Source organism: Apteryx mantelli, chromosome 13, assembly GCF_036417845.1.
Source record: "Apteryx mantelli isolate bAptMan1 chromosome 13, bAptMan1.hap1, whole genome shotgun sequence".
NCBI classification, from domain to species: Eukaryota; Metazoa; Chordata; class Aves; order Apterygiformes; family Apterygidae; genus Apteryx; species Apteryx mantelli.
This window is the reverse complement of record NC_089990.1, coordinates 2492717-2511984: the sequence shown is the minus strand read 5'-3', so window position 1 is coordinate 2511984 and position 19268 is coordinate 2492717. Positions and strand designations below refer to the sequence as shown.

Below are 19268 nucleotides of genomic sequence, written 5' to 3'. Positions count from 1 at the left end.
GAGAATTTAAAAGACATACAGATTGATCCTAATAAATAAATATGGATTCGAATTATCATAAAGCAGGATTCATTTCATGTTCCAAAACCTTTTCTGAACACCATATTTCTGAAGACTACATATAGGCATGTTTATGACTGAGAGATAAGCTCATTCTCCTGAAGAAAAAACATGACTTCATGTTTGAAAGCTTAGCTAGCTACAGAGAAATGAATCAGTATTTTTTCCTAAAAATTTTGCTATCTAAAGAAATCCTCTTCTTATGGAAAACAAGCAGTGAAGATGAACCTCTTCTTCCAAATTATCATTGTCCAATTTTCACTGCCTCTAACAGCTTCCAATTACAAACCCCAACACATTACAAGACTATACTCAGTTTGGAACCTTGCTTCTTGTCCACGATGTATTCAGAAAGAAAATGATAGCCTTAATATCTATTTCTGTAACAAACAGATGTTTTATCATTAAAAAGGACACAATATTTGTACAGAGTCAAAGAATTTTATACAGAGAAAAGTCCTCCATCTGAAAAATGCAGTCACTCCCCTAGTCTGAAAACTAACGCTCTTGAAGTGAGTCAGCCAACAGACCAGCAAGAATGTTCTTTGGGTTTTAGCAGCATTAATCTAGTTATGTTCATGGCCAGCTAGAAAGATTTGTTAAAGCAGAAAAGCCCTAGTCTGATAGTTTATTTCATCTAAATTAGGTAAATGATGAATGAAATCTAAAACTTTCCACAGAACATTAGGTTTCGAAGAGAAAAATATATTGGCCTAAGTCTAAGTGCAAGTGATACGCCTTTAAAATACAGTGCATTTAAATTTTAGAACCATTGCTTCATTTACCCTGTAGCACGCAAGTGTGATCAATAAAAAGTTACGGTTTGAACTTAGGGAGCAGAATATATTCAGCACGAATTACAAAGCTTTTAGGATTTGGACTGAGTAGCTATGAGTTTTGAATTAACAGTCAAGCGTTATCAGAAACTAAGCTTATGACACTTCTCAGATGTGGGATGTCAAGCCTGTATGAAGTTCACTCACCAGATGGCTGATTTCTCCCATCCACCACAGCCCAACTAGATGAGAGTCAGCCACTAGAGATGGCAATTATGCTTCTGGGAATGATACTGAGAGGATTACCCCAATATTCTTCTGGGATACTGACAGACAAGGGAGATTTGCTTTATGGTTAGCTGATTGTTAATAATAAATTGATGACTCGAGAGGTCTTTTAGTGTTCTAAAAGATTAGAGTGAAACTGCCAGTTCCTGTAAATGCCTGAATACGCTGTTTGGAACTTCAGCAGGTGAAGTTCTTGCCCCATTTATCTACAGAAATAAATGTTAAAAAGGAAATAAAAATAAAACAAAAATTATGACATTTACATCTTAAAATACATCATCTCTATTTTACATCTAACTAGGATGTACAGTTTTGTATTACAAATACTAAGTTCATTTCATCCTACTACAAATAACTATTTAATTAAAAGCTGAAGGCATTCAGAAATACATTCTCTTAAAATGATTTCAAGGTGAAAAAACCCTTCAGCTAATGATAAGCTTGTGAACTTTCTGCACTGCTTTTTTCAAAGTTCTGTTCCTGTAACTATGTTCTGTCTAGCAGTAAATTCAAAGGCATAAAATCTTATTTTTTCACTCTTTCCAGGCGTTGAATAGTTTATTAGATACGGTGAAGGTTGCTGTCATTTCGTTTTGTTTCTTTTTTGGAGAGGTTGGGTTTAGAGGATGGGTCTTTGTCTTAGGTCTGTGTATAAAATTATGCTGTTGTTAATTAATATATATTGCAATTAGTGAAAGTCCTCCTTAGTTCTTTCAAAATTATTGGTTCAGACTCTCAGTCTTGTAAAAATTAGACACTATAGTACTTTAACAGCTTCTGACTGAAAGATATAACTTCAGGAGAAACTTGCATCTCAAGATATCGGAGTGACTCAGCAAGGTGACTCAAGAAAATAATTTAGCCTGCTGGAGGAATTATCACTTATTAAAGCAGACTGTCACGAGCTTGGAAAATGACATCTACAGCACTTCGACGCCGAGCACAACTCTCAGTTGCTCTTTGTGTTCCAAGTGACCCGAAGCGAGACCTTGCACGCTGAGTGGGGTATCTTTACTTAGGCATACTGGTATACATGCAATAAAGGGCAAAATTTTAGAATTTTTTGATAAACAGGATAAAAATACAGTTTGGTATCAAATCCCTACCTATACTAATGGTTTTATATAGGTCATCCTCTGTGTTATGAAGAAGATTATGACCTCTCTTCTCCAGAATATTAACCTTTGTATGTGTCACACTAACTACAAGTCAGTGGAAGTTCTTCTAGTAAATCCAGTGGGTGTTAAATCAGTATCTTTTTCCAGGTTATTTCTTTTTTTCCTCAATGTATTAAAAATCTGTAACTTAATCTACTTCTATTCTCTACAGTTTCAAAAGGAAGAAAAGAGATTACAATATCCCAGAATAGCCTACAGCTGCAGGTAGGACAGACTCCAGGGAATTCAGTTTAGGGCCAGTAAAGTTTATAGAAAAATTGTGTGGGATTTATAGTTCATTTAATTACCTACATGTAATAATATTCTGCTTCCTTGGAAAAGTAATTCCATTAGTTTCTTTAGTTATAGGAAGAAAAAAAAGAACAGCAGCAGAAGCATGTGATGTGATAGAAAGTTTTCAATATTTTCCCCAGTATATCAGAATTTGACGGTATTTTCTTGTCAAGTTTAAAATTTATTACCACTAAAAAAGTATTACAATATATTTATATTGTATTTCCTTTTTTTCCAAATGAAACATATCCCAAGAGAGGATAATCTTAAAAATAGAACAGAAAATTTTTATTAAACTATAAATAAATTATAGGCAAAACCAATAAAAAGCTTTAGTCTGTGTCATCCTTGTCCTATATATATAATGGTTTCATATGTGTGTGCATGCATAGGTGCAGATATACATAACATATTGTATAATATTCTAACTTTAGCAAAAAGTTCACTAATAATATAAGCCATAATACTGTAAAGCAATTAAGCACATGTTTATCTTTAAACTAATTATTAAGCTAAATATTTTTTCAGGGGAAAAAAGGAAGGCTTAGCTAACTGACTTTTTCTTTTTTCCAAAACAAATAAATATAATCCTGATTTTTTAACAAATATTTTTCTGATAGTTTGAAATTCTGAGGTTAGAGTCTCACTAGTAAAATCCTCATTCTTCAGTTATTACTATTTCATGCTTAACTTTATATACAATGATTTGTTTCATTAGCACCAGCAGAGTGCCCAGTATTAATCCTGCATGTAAGCGTCTGCAGGACTGGGTTTTAAAATGCATCTCCTTAGAACGGAGATCGTATTTTATTTTGTGCTGGGCCATATTTACTGAGGATGTTATTTAAACTGGGGTTGAACAGTAAGGTGGCAACTTTGCTTGGGCTAATAAGTTCTTGATAGAAAGATGAGAGCTGACTGTGAAGAACTGCAGATACTGAGTGACTGGACAATGAAATTGCAGGTGAAATTCAGTGCAGATAAATGTAAGTGATACACATGGAGAAAAAAATCTAATTTTACAAATAAAATGAAGGTTCTGAGCTTACTGTTACTATTCAAGGACAAGGTGTTGGGTTATGATAAGACTGAACAGACTATTACAAACCTTTATGAAGGAAGAGAAAACAAAAAGAAAACATTATCAACAACAACAAAAACATGATTTTATATGAAACCATTTCTGGGCAAGAAACGAAGCAGGGAAAATGCTTGAAATGAAGCAAGACTGAAGAAGAAATTACTAAGGGGGGTCTAAGATAGGAGACAAAACCGTGTTTTTTGTAGACAAAACCATGAATGTCACAGAGAAGGTGAACAGGGAAGGGCTCTTCACTCTCTCGTCTGCTGACGAGTTGGGATGCCCTCATGAAGTTAGCCAAAAGCAAGTTGGAAACCAACACTTCATGCAGTGAAACTATTTTACAAAGGGCATTTAAGATGCTAAAATTTTTCATGAACTCAAAGTCCTAGAAGTAAAATCCATCAAGCCATTAAACTCAAGCCTGATCAGAAACCTCTGGCTCAGGAAGTACCCGTATCACAGATTGCTGGAGGCTGGGAGGGTACGCTGGAAAATACCATTTTGTGCTTGCCTTCTTCTTATACTGTTCTCTAGACACCTGCTATTGGCCCGTCAGAGGTGCCGTTTGGCTTGGTATGCTCATTTTTGTGTTCTTATGATATTAATTACCATGCAAATGTACATGTAAATTGCTTAAAATTATTTAACAAATTTCTTGATCCCAGGACCTTTTGGACCAGGGTCTTCTCTAGAAAACAGTCAGTATTCTGCTATGTGGCATTTTTCTGCATTTTTGCCTTCTGCATGATTGCTGATGTCCCACTCTGTGAAGGATGGTAGTGACTCATTTATGAGTAAAGTTGCTCCAGGTATTGGGAGCCCTTGGAGGCGGCAGCGCCTTGCCCTGCCCCGCCGGCCGGTCGGCATCGCGCACCCACCAGTTGGCATGAGGCAGAGGCAAGGCTGAGGCCGTCCCTTCCCCGAGCAAATTATGAAGGCGAAAGAGCTGAAAGGAGGGTGAGAGACGAAGAGCTCTGTGAGAAACCCGATGAGGCTGAGGGGCGGCTGTGAGACTGGACGGGCAGGTGGGAGACAAGACGGCGTGAAGGGGCGAATGTGCAACAAGATGGTGTGAAGGGGGAAACATGTGACAAGATGGCGTGAAGGGTCAGGCGTGTGACAAGATGGTGTAAAGGGGCAAGTGTGTGACAAAATGGCATGAAGGGGCAGATATGAGAAATAAGATAGTGTGAAGGGGCAGGTATGTGACAGGATGGCACAAAGGGGCAAATATGTGACAAGATGGTGCTGTGGGGCAGGTGTGTGACAACATGGAGCCAAAGGGCAGGTGTGAGACAAGATCACGCTAAGAGGCAAACGTGAGACAAGATGGTGCCAAGGGAGAAATGTGTGACCAAATGGTGTGAGGGGGCAGGTGTGAGACAAGATGGCACAAAGGGGCGAATTTGTGACAATGCAGCGTAAAGGGGCAAATGTGTGACAAGGTGCCACGAAGGGGCAGACATGAGAAATAAGATAGTGTGAAGGGGCAGGTGCGTGACAAGACGGCGTGAAGGTGTGAGAAACCAGATGGTAGGAGGAAGGGGCAAATGTGCCAAGGGAGAAATGTGGGACCAGACGGTCTCAGGGGGCAGGTGTGAGACAAGACGGTGCAAGGGGCCAAGCAGAGGACACGGCCCGTTGGGTTCTGGGAGAGGCGCTGAGGGAATGGGCGTCCTGCAAGGACGAGGTAGCCGGAGCGAGGAGACGCCAACGGCTGCGCACCGCCACGGCCATGGCGACCCCTGCTGCGCCCGCGCGCCCACCCCGTGACTGGGAGGGGGGAAGGGGCGGTGCCCAGACGCGCTGCAGCCGGCGCGGCCCTGGCGCGGCCCCGCCCCGGCGGCAGGGGGCGGGGCGGCTGCGCGCGCGGCGGCGCGGGGCGGGGCGCGGAAGCAGGAAGCAGGAAGTCGGCGGCGCCGCGACTAGAGCGGAGCCGGCGGGTAGCGCCGGGCCGCAGCGTCTCGTCCCCTCCGCTCCCCTCGGCCGGGCCGGAGCCGCCGCGGAGCCGCCATGTCCAACATGGAGAGTATCCTTGGGGCCGGGCGAGGCCGAGGGCGGGCGGGGGGCTGCCCGTTCCCGGCGCGGGGCGGCGAGGCCTGGCCCGGCAGCCGGCGCGGCCCCTGGGATCGGGCCTCGCCGTACGCGGCCTGGTGCCGGCGGCCCCGACGGGGGGTGAAGTGCGGGGGGCGGACGGCAGCTCTCGGCCGGGGGGGAGCTGCCGGGCCGGGGCAGCTCCGCGGGGGGAGGCGGCGGAGGAGCATCCCGCCCCTCCCCACGGCGCCCGGCTGTCGGTGGGGCTGGAGGCTCCCCCGTGGGTGATAGGAGCTTGCAAAAGCCCTTTTCCGAAGGAGGAAACTTTGAGCTGCTGGTGTGGAACTAAAAGAACAATGTTTTCTACGTTTGGGTTTCACTCTCTGTGTATTGATGAAAAAGGGACCAGGAAGGTGTATATCTGTTTTGATGACAAGACCAGGTCTTACTTGTTTCATGCGAAGCAGTTAATCCTAGCTGCGGGTGTGAGCAGAGGAAAGGTGAACTTAAAACCCCGTAGTGTAAAGAGGGGCAGCTCCGTCACTGGTGCAGAAAACACACATTTGCCAGCAGTGCAGGTTACCCTAAAAACCAGGAACATCTGGAGTCCCATGCATCAGGAAAGGTGCTGTGTTGAGACTGGAATAGAGTCAGCATCGCTGACCTAATGGCAATTGGGCTTTCTCCCAAACAGTGACTGCTGTCAGCTGAATAAACTGCTTGGTGTTTTCTGATATTGAGAGGAAGTGAGGTGGGGAAAACCCTTGTGGCCTTCCTTGCTCTATAGAAAGATCTTAACTCACAGGTTTAAAAAAAAAAAAAAGTTTTAAAAGGTTATAGGTAATGAGGTTGGCTCCATGTAGTTGAAATGTGCTGCTAGTGGTGAGCACCATCCCTTATGATAGGGACTAACTGGATGGAAGTGTTGGAGCAGGTGATTGTGTGAGTCACAGTTCATTGACGAAATCTAGTTTCACTTGAGTTACTGCACATGGAGGAGGAGGAGGCTTGCAGGGAGGAGCAAGTATGTGCCCGTCATGGGATGAAAGATGAGTGAGGTAGCAGAGTGAGCTATTCTAATGTCAAAGGTGAATGTCCCAAATGAGTAATTGAGGAAGTTATTTCAAAATAAACTCTGAAAAGCTGTTTCTCACAGCAATAGCTGTAAATAAGTGATGTCATATTTTACCTAGTTATTCTGGTCACTGAGCTGAAGTATACTTGAATGAATAACCTAAAAGTATCGGATTTCCTGTTTGGTAATTTACCTAATGTGTGACTGTGAACAGGTCAATGTAATACACTTAGTAGTGTTGAAAGGGACAGTGACCTAGGTTTTAAAGCAAAGAAACATAAATGCAAGCAGCAATTTTAGTATTACTGGTAGGTACCTTAAAAGGATATCATAATGTACAGGCATAGTTGTTACTTTTTAGTTACCTGTTTGTAACCTTTATAGGATAGGAAAACAGATGTGTCTGCAAACGCTGTGATGTCTTCAAGTTGCTGTCAGAGCTTCAAGATGCATGCTTGGACTTCAGAAAAAAAGAAGTTCTGAAATGAATTATATACTTTAAAAAATGAAAAAAACTTGAAGTACCTCATGAAGTTCAACAAAGGGAAGTGCAGGGTCCTGCACCTGGGGAGGAATAACCCCAGTCACCAGTACAGGTTGGGGGTTGACCTGCTGGAAAGCAGCTCTGCGGAGAAGGACCTGGGAGTGCTGGTGGACACCAAGTTAAGCATGAGGCAGCAATGTGCCCTTGTGGCCAAGAAGGCCGATGGTATCCTGGGCTGCATCAGGAAGAGTGTTGCCAGCAGGTGGAGGGAGGTGATTCTCCCCCTCTACTCAGCCCTGGTGAGGCCACATCTGGAGTACTGCGTCCAGTTCTGGGCTCCCCAGTACAAGAGGGATGTGGCACTACTGGAGCAAGTCCAGCGAAGGGCCACAAAGATGATTAGGGGACTGGAGCATCTCTCTTATGAGGAAAGGCTGAGAGAGCTTGGCCTGTTTAGCTTGGAGAAGAGAAGGCTGAGAGGAGATCTTATCAACGTGTACAAGTGTCTGAAGGGAGGGTGTCAAGAGGATGGGACCAGACTCTTTTCAGTGGCGCCGAGCGACAGGACGCGAGGCAATGGGCACAAACTGAAACACAGACACTTCCATCTTAACATGAGGAAAAACTTTTTCACTGTGAGGGTGACAGCGCACTGGAACAGGTTGCCCCGAGAGGTGGTGGAGTCTCCTTCTCTGGAGATATTCAAAACGCGCCTGGATGCAATCCTGTGCAATGTGCTCTAGGTGACCCTGCTTGAGCAGGGGGGTTGGACTAGATGATCTCCAGAGGTCCCTTCCAACCTCAGCGATTCTGTGATTCTGTGATAGTGTTTAGCTTTATGTGCTTTCGCTTAACTGTTAAGCATCTTGCTGCATTCTTCTTTTTGGGATATAAAAAGGTGACATGAAAGAAGTGTACAAAGCTTTGTCTTCATTCTTGTTTGGGAAAGACTGATGTTATTTGGGAACTTTCATTAGCAGGCTTTTAAATATATGCTGGCTTTTGGTTTTGTTTTGTTTTGTTTTTTGCAACACCTGCTTGTTCTCCATCACTAACTTGAAATGCAAATCATTCTAAATTACGATGAAGTCCTGTTCTACTGTCATCTTAGATCTTTCAGCTTTAGCAGGACTTGGAAAAAAAAAAACACTAAAAAAAAAAATAGAAAAAGTTTCCCTTGCTGACTTCAAGTGTTCTTTCCCCAAAAGTCAGATGAGAGAACTGTCAAGGAACTCCCGAATTGCTTGAGTGACCCAAGAGTGGGAGGCTGCTCTGTAAGGGAGCTTCATGAGCAATATAAATTTGAGATCATGCTGTTGCTTGACAGGACAGTCCTGCCTGCAGGTTTGTACCTGTGCGTGGCCAGCCAAGCCTGTTTACTACTGCACTGTAAACTTCTCTCTTGTTTGGGGGAGATGTGTGGGGTTTTTCTAGTTGTTTTTTTTTTTTTTTTTTTCCCCTCCAGGCAAATCAGTAATGAGCATATGAACTTTCATATGCTTTGGTGTTCCAGTTCACTGAGAGCTAAGGACACTCTGTCTGTGAAAGTAACTGGCAGAATAAGACTTTCAGAGTTTCTCTGGGGGATGTTTGTTTTGTTTTATCAGCCGGAATTGGGTTTGCTTTCAAACAAAGCTAGTTTGGGATCTGAACTTATTTCTGTGGCCTTACATTTTAGAACCCAGATGACAATGGTATGTGGCATTATAATTGCAAAACAGCTTGGTAGATCTCCCTATTGTGTGAATTTCAAAGGTTTATTTAAATCACATTCTACAAGTTTTAATATGATTAAAAAGGAAATGCAATATACGTTAGGTTTGGTGGTGCACCAAACGAGAGCAGAATACTGTACGTAAATATTGATCCTATTCTTGGACCCTTAACTTGTGCTGTAGAGCACCTGTTTAACTTGAAGTTTGCTGCAAAAGAACTTAGCAGAAACTCAAAAAAATGTGACAAAGAAGAAAAGGCCGAAAAGGCTAAAATTAAGAAGGTAAGCAGTGAATCTGAAAGCGTGCTTTTTAGATCTGTTGTTTGTGTGTTACGGCAGAAAATTTTCTGGTATTTTTTTTATCATTTTGCTGCTATTCATGCTAATACTATTATGATAGATGCTTGTGATTTAAGTTACATGACTATAAAACTTAACATACGTATTAAGTGTAAGAATACACTCTTTATTTAAGAGTTTGTGGCATTTATTTCCTTAGAAATTGTCTTGAATGTATTTTGAGAGCGACTACATTATTCCCAAAGTTAAAATATTTTGCCTTACTGTTTATCATCTTGTTTTAAAAGTGTTTATGAAGAAAAACTTTAAAATAGTTTTTGAGTCCTTGATGTAGTAAAGAAAGAGCCTGAACTTAGTTAACGATTTTTTTTTTTTGTCCATGAAATATAGTCATGCCAACAGTATCTGTATTTGGTGATTGATACTGAAAACATTTTTAGGGAAGGGTAAATTTATGTTTACCTTCTATAAAAACCTTCTACTTGAAGTGCATGCTAGACATCTCTTTCCTTGGAAAGAGATTAGGCGTTCACATCTTAAAGGTTTGAGAACTGTTGGGGAAAAAAGGTAAAAGATTTTTTTTTTCCTCTTTTCATAAAAAGATATTGTGATGGATTAATGCTTATTTAAGAAATGAAATAGGCTATCCAGAAATCCTGTTTGCAAAGGTCAGGGAAAGTTAAAATGTGTTTGTTTGCTTTTAAAAGGCAATCCAGAAGGGTAATATGGAAGTTGCACGGATACATGCAGAAAATGCTATCCGACAGAAGAATCAAGCAATCAATTTCTTGCGCATGAGTGCCAGGGTAGATGCTGTAGCAGCAAGAGTTCAGACTGCAGTGACAATGGGCAAGGTAAGGCTGTTTTCGCAGTTCTCGGTATGAATTTGTTGCAGGGACAGGATCTCCAATCTTGTAAGTGTCTTAATTCTATCTATAATGAGCTGAAAAGTTTGAGTTTTGTTTTCAGGTGCAGTCAATAATAAATCAGGAAATGGAATTAACTGACAGTTGCTATTTAGAAATTAATTGCTCTCCACTGTGTCTTGTAGCTTGTAACCTTTGGCTCTTACTGCTCATGCTCCTAAAGATACAGGGTCTTCTCTAGTTAGGCTGTTAAATTATTGTGAAAGGTACTGCTCCCTTTCACTTTCCAAATACATTAAGTCATGACATAGGGCTTCCTGATCCAGAAACTTTTTTAGCTCGCGTAATCTGTTAAGGTGGTACACTACTGCACTGCTGTTCAGACAGAGAGTTTATTCTACCCCATAATGAGTATACCAAATATATCTCCTGACATTTGACAATTTGAGACCCTCTAACATGCCATATAGATCTCACTTTCTTTAGTGGGTTTCAGCTCAGAACACTTATTTCAAGTGAATGAGTTAATCTATAAACTTCTGAAGTGGTAGGAGGCATAAAAAAGGTGAAGAATCTACATAGCCATAATACTTGCCCTACTAATCGATATTGTAGAATCTCTCAGGTAGAGAAAAGAGGTTATTAAGAAGCTGCTTTTTTTTTTTTTGTAATAGTTTTCCTTTACTTTATCTCATTTCAGGTAACAAAGTCAATGGCAGGGGTAGTTAAATCTATGGATGCCACACTGAAGAGCATGAACTTGGAAAAGGTAAGTAGAAACTTGCTCTTCTTGGAGGCGCACATTGAAAGCACAAAGGGCAGTGGATGCAAGTTTTGTACAAAAGGGATGTTCCAAGGAAGTAATAAGGACAAAAGTTTTAGCAGTGAGGATACTGGACGCTGGAACAGGTTGCTCAGGGTGGTTGTGGAGTCTCCATCCTTGGAGATGCTCAGAACTTGACTGGACCAGGCCCTGAGCGACCTGCTCTAACTTCAGTTAAATCAACTTCAAATTTGGCCCTGCTTGGGGGATGGGTGGATGTTGCACCAGATAAACTCTAGAAATTGTGTGCAGTCTTAATTATTCTGTGATTCTAGTTTTACCTGTTGAGATATATAGCTCTTCTGTTACCTGCAGATCATTGACTGGATTCTTATTGTTTGTAGATATCTGCACTAATGGATAAATTTGAGCATCAGTTTGAAACACTAGATGTTCAGACGCAACAGATGGAAGACACAATGAGCAGCACTACTACACTAACAACGCCACAAGTAAGAATAATAAATTAAAATTAAGCAAGCTTAAAAAAATTGGATATGACTAAACTATATGGGAATATTGCCTGCTTCTCTTTTGTTTCTGCCTACTTTGAAAAATGGAGTGTTTTCACTTTGGCTTTATGCTTCTTTGATTTAGGCACTAGTTCAAGTTATATTCACAAATACAGAGGATCTCATATACGTATTGTATTCAATTTCACTCTTACTGCAGGCTTCATTTTGTATTATATATTGAGACTATTAGCCCTCCTATTGAATAGGCAGCATTTTGGTGAGTTCTTAATGAGCTTCTGAGCCAGACACTGCAGAATCAGTTATCAAAGCAAAATGTACTGTGAAATAATCAACAGTTCTAACTCCCTGATATTAACAAAACAACATTAGTCACCACCAAGTTTAGCAGTAATAAGTGCCATAAAAAGATTAATTACTTGTTTTCAGGTCAGATAAGTGTTTACTAAAACACATTCTTAAGCAATGCTTAACATAGTTAAGCATTGCTTATTACCTCTCCCCTTTAGAAAAATGTTATTTCAACAGGAGTTTTGTCAGAGAGAGAAATTTACTGGAAACTGTGATTTGTAAATAAATACGTAAACCTAAATCCACATCCAATAAACCAAATCTATTGGAGGTGAAGGGTTTTCTTTTCCATGTTATGCAAAACAGTGGTTTAGTGGTTAATAATTAGCAGTTGATAACACTTATCATATTCAAGTACATATATTAATTTTTCTACATGTAAGCTTCGTTCTATAAGAAGCATTGTGGATCAGAAGCTAAAGTTCAAGTGATGGGAATTTGACAGGCTGAGCTGTGCTTCTTGTCTTTTGAGTTCATATAGTGCCCTCTGGTGCTTAAGTACAGAGTTGTTCAGTCAAAGATGTTTCCCTTTAAATCAGTTTTGTTAAAAATAATTTCCATTGTCTCAAGATTTAATGGAAGAACTTGTCACAAGCTACAATATCAAACTGATCAAGTTTTTGTTTCTCTACTTTAGAACCAAGTGGATATGCTTCTACAAGAAATGGCAGATGAAGCAGGGTAAGTAGTATGCTTGATGAATATTACTTGAATAAATGTCAGTTCCAACAACACTTCAAGGTTAACTCTGAGCTGGGATAACATTGTAAATGTATCAGTCTCTTGGAGCACACAAGAATCATTATTCTCCTTTCGCCTTTGGACATAATTCTTGTAATGGTTTTGTTGCCATTATTTCATTTTGTTTCCATTCAAAGCTACTGTGAATGTCAGTGTGCAGAGGAGGTTGTGCAAAAGCCTAATATAACATTAGCTCACTTGTCATGTCAGGATTGCATTTTATTATTTACTTGGATTGGCTTTAGCATTAGCAATCCTTGCAACGTTTCTCCATTCTTTTCCTCTTCCCCCTCCCCCCGCCCCCAAAATCCCCATTAAAACTTTCTGTAGTTCTGCTCTCACCAATTACACATTGCAAAAATGGATCCTCATGATTTATTTAAACCTTTGGAGTTATGCTGAAATATTTCAGAGAACTTTAATTGCTATGTTGGTGACACATGAGTTGTGTCACTCTGGCTTGAGGATGAGAACCTTTGACAAGTTCTGCAGTAGAACTTGTGTAGGTTTCGTATCCTTTTGTCACTCATATATATGCTGTTTCTAATATACCTTTGTTAAACAAAATCTTGCTCAGCCCTGATTAAGTAGAATTTATTTATTTATTGCTAGTTATAGTAGAAGATTTGTCTTTTTGGTGATAAATCAAGTTTCCTTTTCAAATTGCCTAAATATATTCATGTGTTCATGGGACACAAGTGACCTCATGCTATCTCAGATATTGCATCGTTTGTCAATTAAGGTACTTCTTCCTTTAGCCTTGTATGCCTGACTTGTGTTTTTTTTGTTTTTGTTCTCTTTTATTAACTGTAGTCTTGATCTGAACATGGAACTACCTCAAGGACAGACAGGTTCTGTTGGTACAAGTGTTGCCTCGGCAGAACAGGTAGATATTAGATTCAGTAGAAATTAATGTGTTCTAGAGAAGTGGGGTATGAGAATTAATGCTTTACTCAATCAAAGCAAGTTTACGAAATTCTGATCAGATTATTATCTGTCCATAGTAAATAGTGTGGGTGAAACAGTCTTTAAAAGCAAAATAATTTTAACAATATGTTTGCCTGTTTAGTAAATACAGTAAATTTAGAAATTTCAGGTGTAGTTTTGCATGGTGTTTCACGGAGTTCAGACTAATCGTCTGTCCTACCTACTCTGAAACTAATGAATCCAGCCATCTCCCAGAAGATACGCTAGGCCTTTTTCTTCTCCCTTTAATGTGTAAAAGATCTTAAAGAAATAGTGCAAAGGATTCTATATTTGCTCTAGATGGATATCTTAGAATTTCTTGTGCGTGGGCACATTTTGAGGTAAAGGTTGCACAAATACAGAGCTGCTTTTCCCATGCTGGGGAATATATTTGAGGACATACAAGGCAAGCAGTTTGCTCCTCTCATCTTGTTGTAGTGCAGAAGGCTCTAGAGAATTGTGTTAGCTGACCCATGTTTGAGAAGCCACAAGTGTTCCAGAATCTTTGAAGGTTCAGCTTTGCCTTGTACCAATCCTCCAAAAAAAGTTAAATCTACTGCTATATCCTCCTAGCAGTACCAGCCTTGGTCACCTGAGGGTGCAACTGAGGTTCTTTTCACATCCACATAAGGATGCAGTTCTGTAAACTCTGATTTACATTTGCAAAGATCATACCTAAAAATTATCTATACTTGGTGTGTTCTGCACTTTGTTTCTAGGTATCCACTGTTGGAGACAAGATAGCTAGATGGACCTCTGGTCTGACTCAGTATAGCCGCTCTTAAGCAAATCTTGTTATGACTTGTAGAAGTTTATTTCATACCACCTTGACATGAGATTGCTTCACCATTGCAGAACTTTGTAACAATTAATTTTCATATTACTCTTTTTTTTCCTTTCGCACTTCTGCAGGATGAGCTGTCACAGAGACTGGCCCGCCTACGTGATCAAGTTTAAGTTAATCAAAGCTGTGGTTCTTTGTACATGCTTTCAAAATACCCTTTATGTAACTAACCCTACACTACACTAGAAAGGTGTATACAGTATGGCTTACATGTTTAAATACTTGTAATATATGATACTTCACTCCTAGCTTGCTCTTCTTTCTAAATACATCAGGTAGTTCAAAAATATCAGCTCTCTAATATCTTTTTCTGTACATTTTGAAGTTGATATATTTTTTGCAAGCTCTTTCATAAAATCAAGCAGTAATGTTGGCACATTCTAGCTGAAAGAAAAGCAGAGTGTCATTGATATATTTTAAATTATGAAGTGAATTTTTTAAATTATGAAGACTGTTTATGGGTTGGAGAACTGTTGTATTCAGTTCAGATGATTGCTATAGCTAACTTCCTACCCAGCCAAATTCATTGAACACAGAGGTGGACAGTGTGGACTTCATGGAAATACACTTATTAAAACAAATAAGTGGACTTCAGTCTGTAGGGTTTTTTTTTTTTTAGCATTTTAAAGCTACAGTAATAACTCTGAAATTAATGGTTCGGTTACCAAAAGCTGTTTTCATATAACTGGGAACTTGTATGGTGTCATCACTTTAGTACAGGAGGAATAAAATCTATTTTTCAACACTTTGTCAGTTCTGTTGAATGCTATCTCATGGTTTAATGCTGAGTGCTCCAGCTTCTCCAGTTTGCTTTCTTCTCAGTGTCTTGGGGTGCAGCCAGTTATGCCACTCACCCCTGTGGTTTTTTTTCTATTCTGTGTTACTCCCTGTCTTTCCTTTTCATCTAGGCACTCTTTTTATATGCAAGGAAAAGCCTTATCATAGTATTCTGCATTTTAACATTCTGTCATATATGAAAAATATGAAGGTGCTTTTGCTCAAGTTCAGGTCTTCATAGTCCTCCTTGGTGAGTCAAGGTCCCAGCTCTGTTTCTGCTAACCGGGACGCTCCCTTGGAGTAGCTTTTCCTCCTCGGCCTCTCACACGTGATCTTTTCTTGAGTACAGTGTTGGAGAGAGGGAAGTGAGCAGTGGGTAAGTAGACTAGGCCAGCTCTGTCAAAGGGGCAGGCTGCAAGATTGTTTCAAGATAGGTATTGGTAGTGTTGGGTTAGGAACAGCTCCTGTTTTGTAAGATATAGTACTGCTCTCCGCAGATACGATAATATGATTCGCAATACTGCGGTGATGGAGAAGCTAATTTGTTTTAGTTATTCCTTTAACCCCTCTGCCTTTCCGCACAGCGAGAGGGAATCTACTGACCTCTTTCAGTAGCTTCAAACTCTTCCTGCAGTTGTGAGGTAAAGAAATGATTGTAGAGATTTGAAGCTGGAACTACTTGTGTTGTGTTGTGATATATAGTGGGGTAAAGAATTTTTTTTCCTGACTGCTGGGACTTAATTTTTTGTTTTATCGTTTTGGGGCTGAGGGAAGAAGGTATGAAGCTTTAGAATAGGAATTAGCTCTTAGTTCACTGGTGTTCAGGATCACATGGTCTTTCTAGTGTTGTGGAAATGTTTGAGTAAGTGTTTTTAATCATGCAGGATTTTTTCAGTGAAAGTGTACAGAGATGAGGAAACATGTCAGAACAGTTTCAAGCTATGTTTTGAATGTGTTACTCAAATCACTTTGAAGCTTTACCAGGATGTTATGTAATGAAGCATCCAAAGTTACTGTAAAAATAAGAAACAGAAAAGACAGAAAAAACAGCCTAAAATATTCTGGAATCATATCTCACATTTGCAGCCTAAATTAAATTGTTTTCTTAAAACGTGGTCTTTTCCCCACGTTTACACTTATTTTCAGTGCAGCTTTCTTTTAAACACTTTTGAATCTTCCAGTTTCTCCCGTGTAGAGGAGGAATATGTTATAAACCGTATACTCTAGGTACATTCTTTTAATATTATTGATAAAATATCTTAGGAAAGATACCGTATACTACACCTTTTTTTTTGTAGCTACTCTGAGCGATGTAACAAAAAACATAATGTTTTTTTCTACACAGCCAAAGTTACCCACAGCTTTGCGAGCTGCATGTGTGTGTGCCTTTGCCTTAGTGAGTTTTTTACTACTATTTATTTTTTTTTTTTGAGGATTCTGTTGCTTCCTGTGTCATGATAGGGGCTACATACCTGACTAGGGACTAGAAGGTCACTAATGTGCAATACATCCACATAAGAATTTAGTTTGCACTTGCTTGTTCATAGACCTATACCATAAACTATGGAGGTTTCAGTGTTTAATGTTAGGCAGCTCTTCAGCTAGTTCTTGTCTGGCTTGTTTTAACATTAAATATTATCATGCTGCTTTTGGACTGCCCCGGCCATTCTGAAACTGTTTGAGGGGGTAGATAGAGAGCCCATAAATTTGCTTGTCTGAGTATGTTGCCTTTTGCCTTGAAACTTGGGGATTTGGAGGCATTTAAAAATAGATGGAGATACGACTGATTAGATAGCCACAGGCAAAATATTAAGTAAGCTTCATTATCTTACTGGCTATATACAGCTTGTTTAATAATTTTGATCTTCTGGAAGTCCCAGGCTTGCTAACACTGGTAGAAGAATATTTTTTTTCAGTATCAATTTTTAAAGGGATTAAGAAATAAATATAAAGGCTTGATTATCATAATTAGTTAATTTTACCTCTGCAGAACTATGATTTAAAGAGGTAGGCAGGCTTAGCTGATCTGAGGAAGAAACGTGTTCAGAACTAAATTTTGCCCTGCAGATTTCTCTCTGAGAATTGCTGTGTATTTGAATGGGGCCAGGATTTTGTACTAGTCCGTTCTGTATACAGATCTTCTGCCCTTTCCTGGGGAAAACTTATTTCTTCTCTCTTTAGAAACATTTGTTTATGAGAACTGGCATTCAGAAAGGTTTAGTAGTTATGTCTTTAATGCATGTAGTTTTCTCTAGTTTTTTGGAAATGCTTAAAACTGAAGTTACTCTTAGAACAAATTTGACTCTTGTATCCTTTTTTTTTTAATTTGAGTTTCCCAAGAAACATTTGCTCTCTGTTTTCTGAACAGATCTCATTCCTCACTCTTACATTGCTAGTGTTTCTTGTAAGTTGACTGTGTATTTTTGTAGAAGTTAATTTCATGTTAAATAGATTGAATGAGCTTCTATGTAATGTTAATACCAGATAATATTTCAATATTTTTGTTTATGAGCAGACGCATGTGAAGTGAAGCCTATTTGAAATGCTGCAAGATGTTTCTGCATTCTTGGAATTACTTTTACAACTGCTAGTGTAACGGTAGTGTTAGTCTTTGGTCGTTTGAATTCCAAATTTGAAAGCCATAAAAAAACTTCAGATTAAATGAGAAGGAAGGAAAGGAAGAGAGAAATCTAACTTTCTCAACTGAACTGGGGTATAATCATCATGTTCCTTTTGTAGAGATCCTCAGAGTCAAGAAATAGTGAAATTTTGTTAAATATAATCAGCAATTCTGAAGCTGATGACATGTATAGAGAAGAGAATAAACTTTTTTAGCTCAGGTAGGGTTCATTTTGAAAACTGCTTTATCTTTTATGAGTCAATTTGTAAATGTAACTGGAAGACAAATAAAATTGTACAGCAGAAGTATTTCATGTGTGTTCCTAGGTTATATGGCTATTTGCTGGTGGGTCTTAAATGAACCAACAGGCAGACTTCACAGTATCTTGAATAGATTCTTGTGAAAAAATAATGAGAAAATTAAATCTTTAGAGAGAAATCAAGGAGAAGGAAAAGCAGGTATTATCAAGAAAGATTTGGGCCAATATTTTAGGAAGTAATTATGATCAAGTATACCAACATGAAATACAGTCTAGTTGTATTTAAAATTTTATAATGTAGTCAAAAATGTTTACTCTGGTGTGGACACAACAGTATGTCCTTTATCTGAGAAGCTTTTCCTTGTCCTTGAGGTATGTAACAAGGGGGAGAAGGAAAGAGGAAAACTGGCAGGAGATGGTCTGTTTTGATTTGTCTTCTGTGGAGCTAAAAACTTCCATTTTTACTTCCCCCTTCCATTATTGTTTAGGAACCAGCAGAGGGAGCTTGAAGCTTTGTTTTTGCATAGGTCCTGTATAAGTGATTATTATGCTTTAAAATCCTTAAAGAGGACTTTTACAGAGTCATCACTAACTAGTTTAAGGAGCTATTTGTTGCCTTTGGGACCCTCAGTTCTGGAGAGTATCAAGGCTAAATGGGAAACTACCTTCACCAGAGTTTGGATCCTGGGCGCTATGAGCTGTTCTGTTACACAAAATGCCAGCTGGAAGCACACTGCTGAGTGTCATCTGGTAATTTGTCTTAACATCTAACTATCTTTTGCTAAATACACTTCAGGGCTTTTCCTTGCTGTCTTTAGGAGTTAATGTGGGAGTTGGAAAATGAGGTAGTGAATAACTTTGTCCTTAATTGTTGTATTTCTAACTAACTTGTCTTGGGTTTCTTTGGCTGTCGTGTATTCTGGTTTTGTCCTGTGATAATTTTTCCATTTCATACAGAGAGAAATGCACACTGTTTAGTGATTGAAAAATGTATTTTAATATGAGAAATCATTTTCTTATTAAAAGTGTTGCCTATGTTGAGATTTGATTTGATGAAATATTTATTTATTTTGGTTTAAGGATCCTCTTTGTTCACGTATTATATTGTATTTGTTCGGTTTTAGTCTTAGCATTCAAGCTGTTGCAAAGGCTTAGTTTTTACTAACTGCAGTATAGTGCTCAGTACTTTCTTTTTTGTCAGGCAATATTTTTTCAATGAAATCACAAGAAGGGTCAGTGGCCTTACTTGTATCGGAAGCAGCTTTCTTCATTACCATTCAAA

The 19268-nt window shown here is 39.3% G+C and overlaps 1 protein-coding gene across 1 annotated transcript; it reads left to right on the top strand.

Moving 5' to 3' along the window:
• Positions 1-5581: 5581 nt before the first annotated feature.
• CHMP1B (charged multivesicular body protein 1B) lies at positions 5582-19027 on the top strand. The gene is made up of 8 exons (XM_067303935.1): positions 5582-5688; positions 9151-9248; positions 9974-10120; positions 10833-10901; positions 11300-11407; positions 12417-12460; positions 13334-13406; positions 14399-19027. Exons 1-8 carry the CDS (start codon positions 5673-5675, stop codon positions 14441-14443), a joined length of 600 nt encoding a protein of 199 aa, XP_067160036.1. The 5' UTR covers positions 5582-5672; the 3' UTR covers positions 14444-19027.
• The last annotated feature ends 241 nt before the right edge of the window (positions 19028-19268 follow it).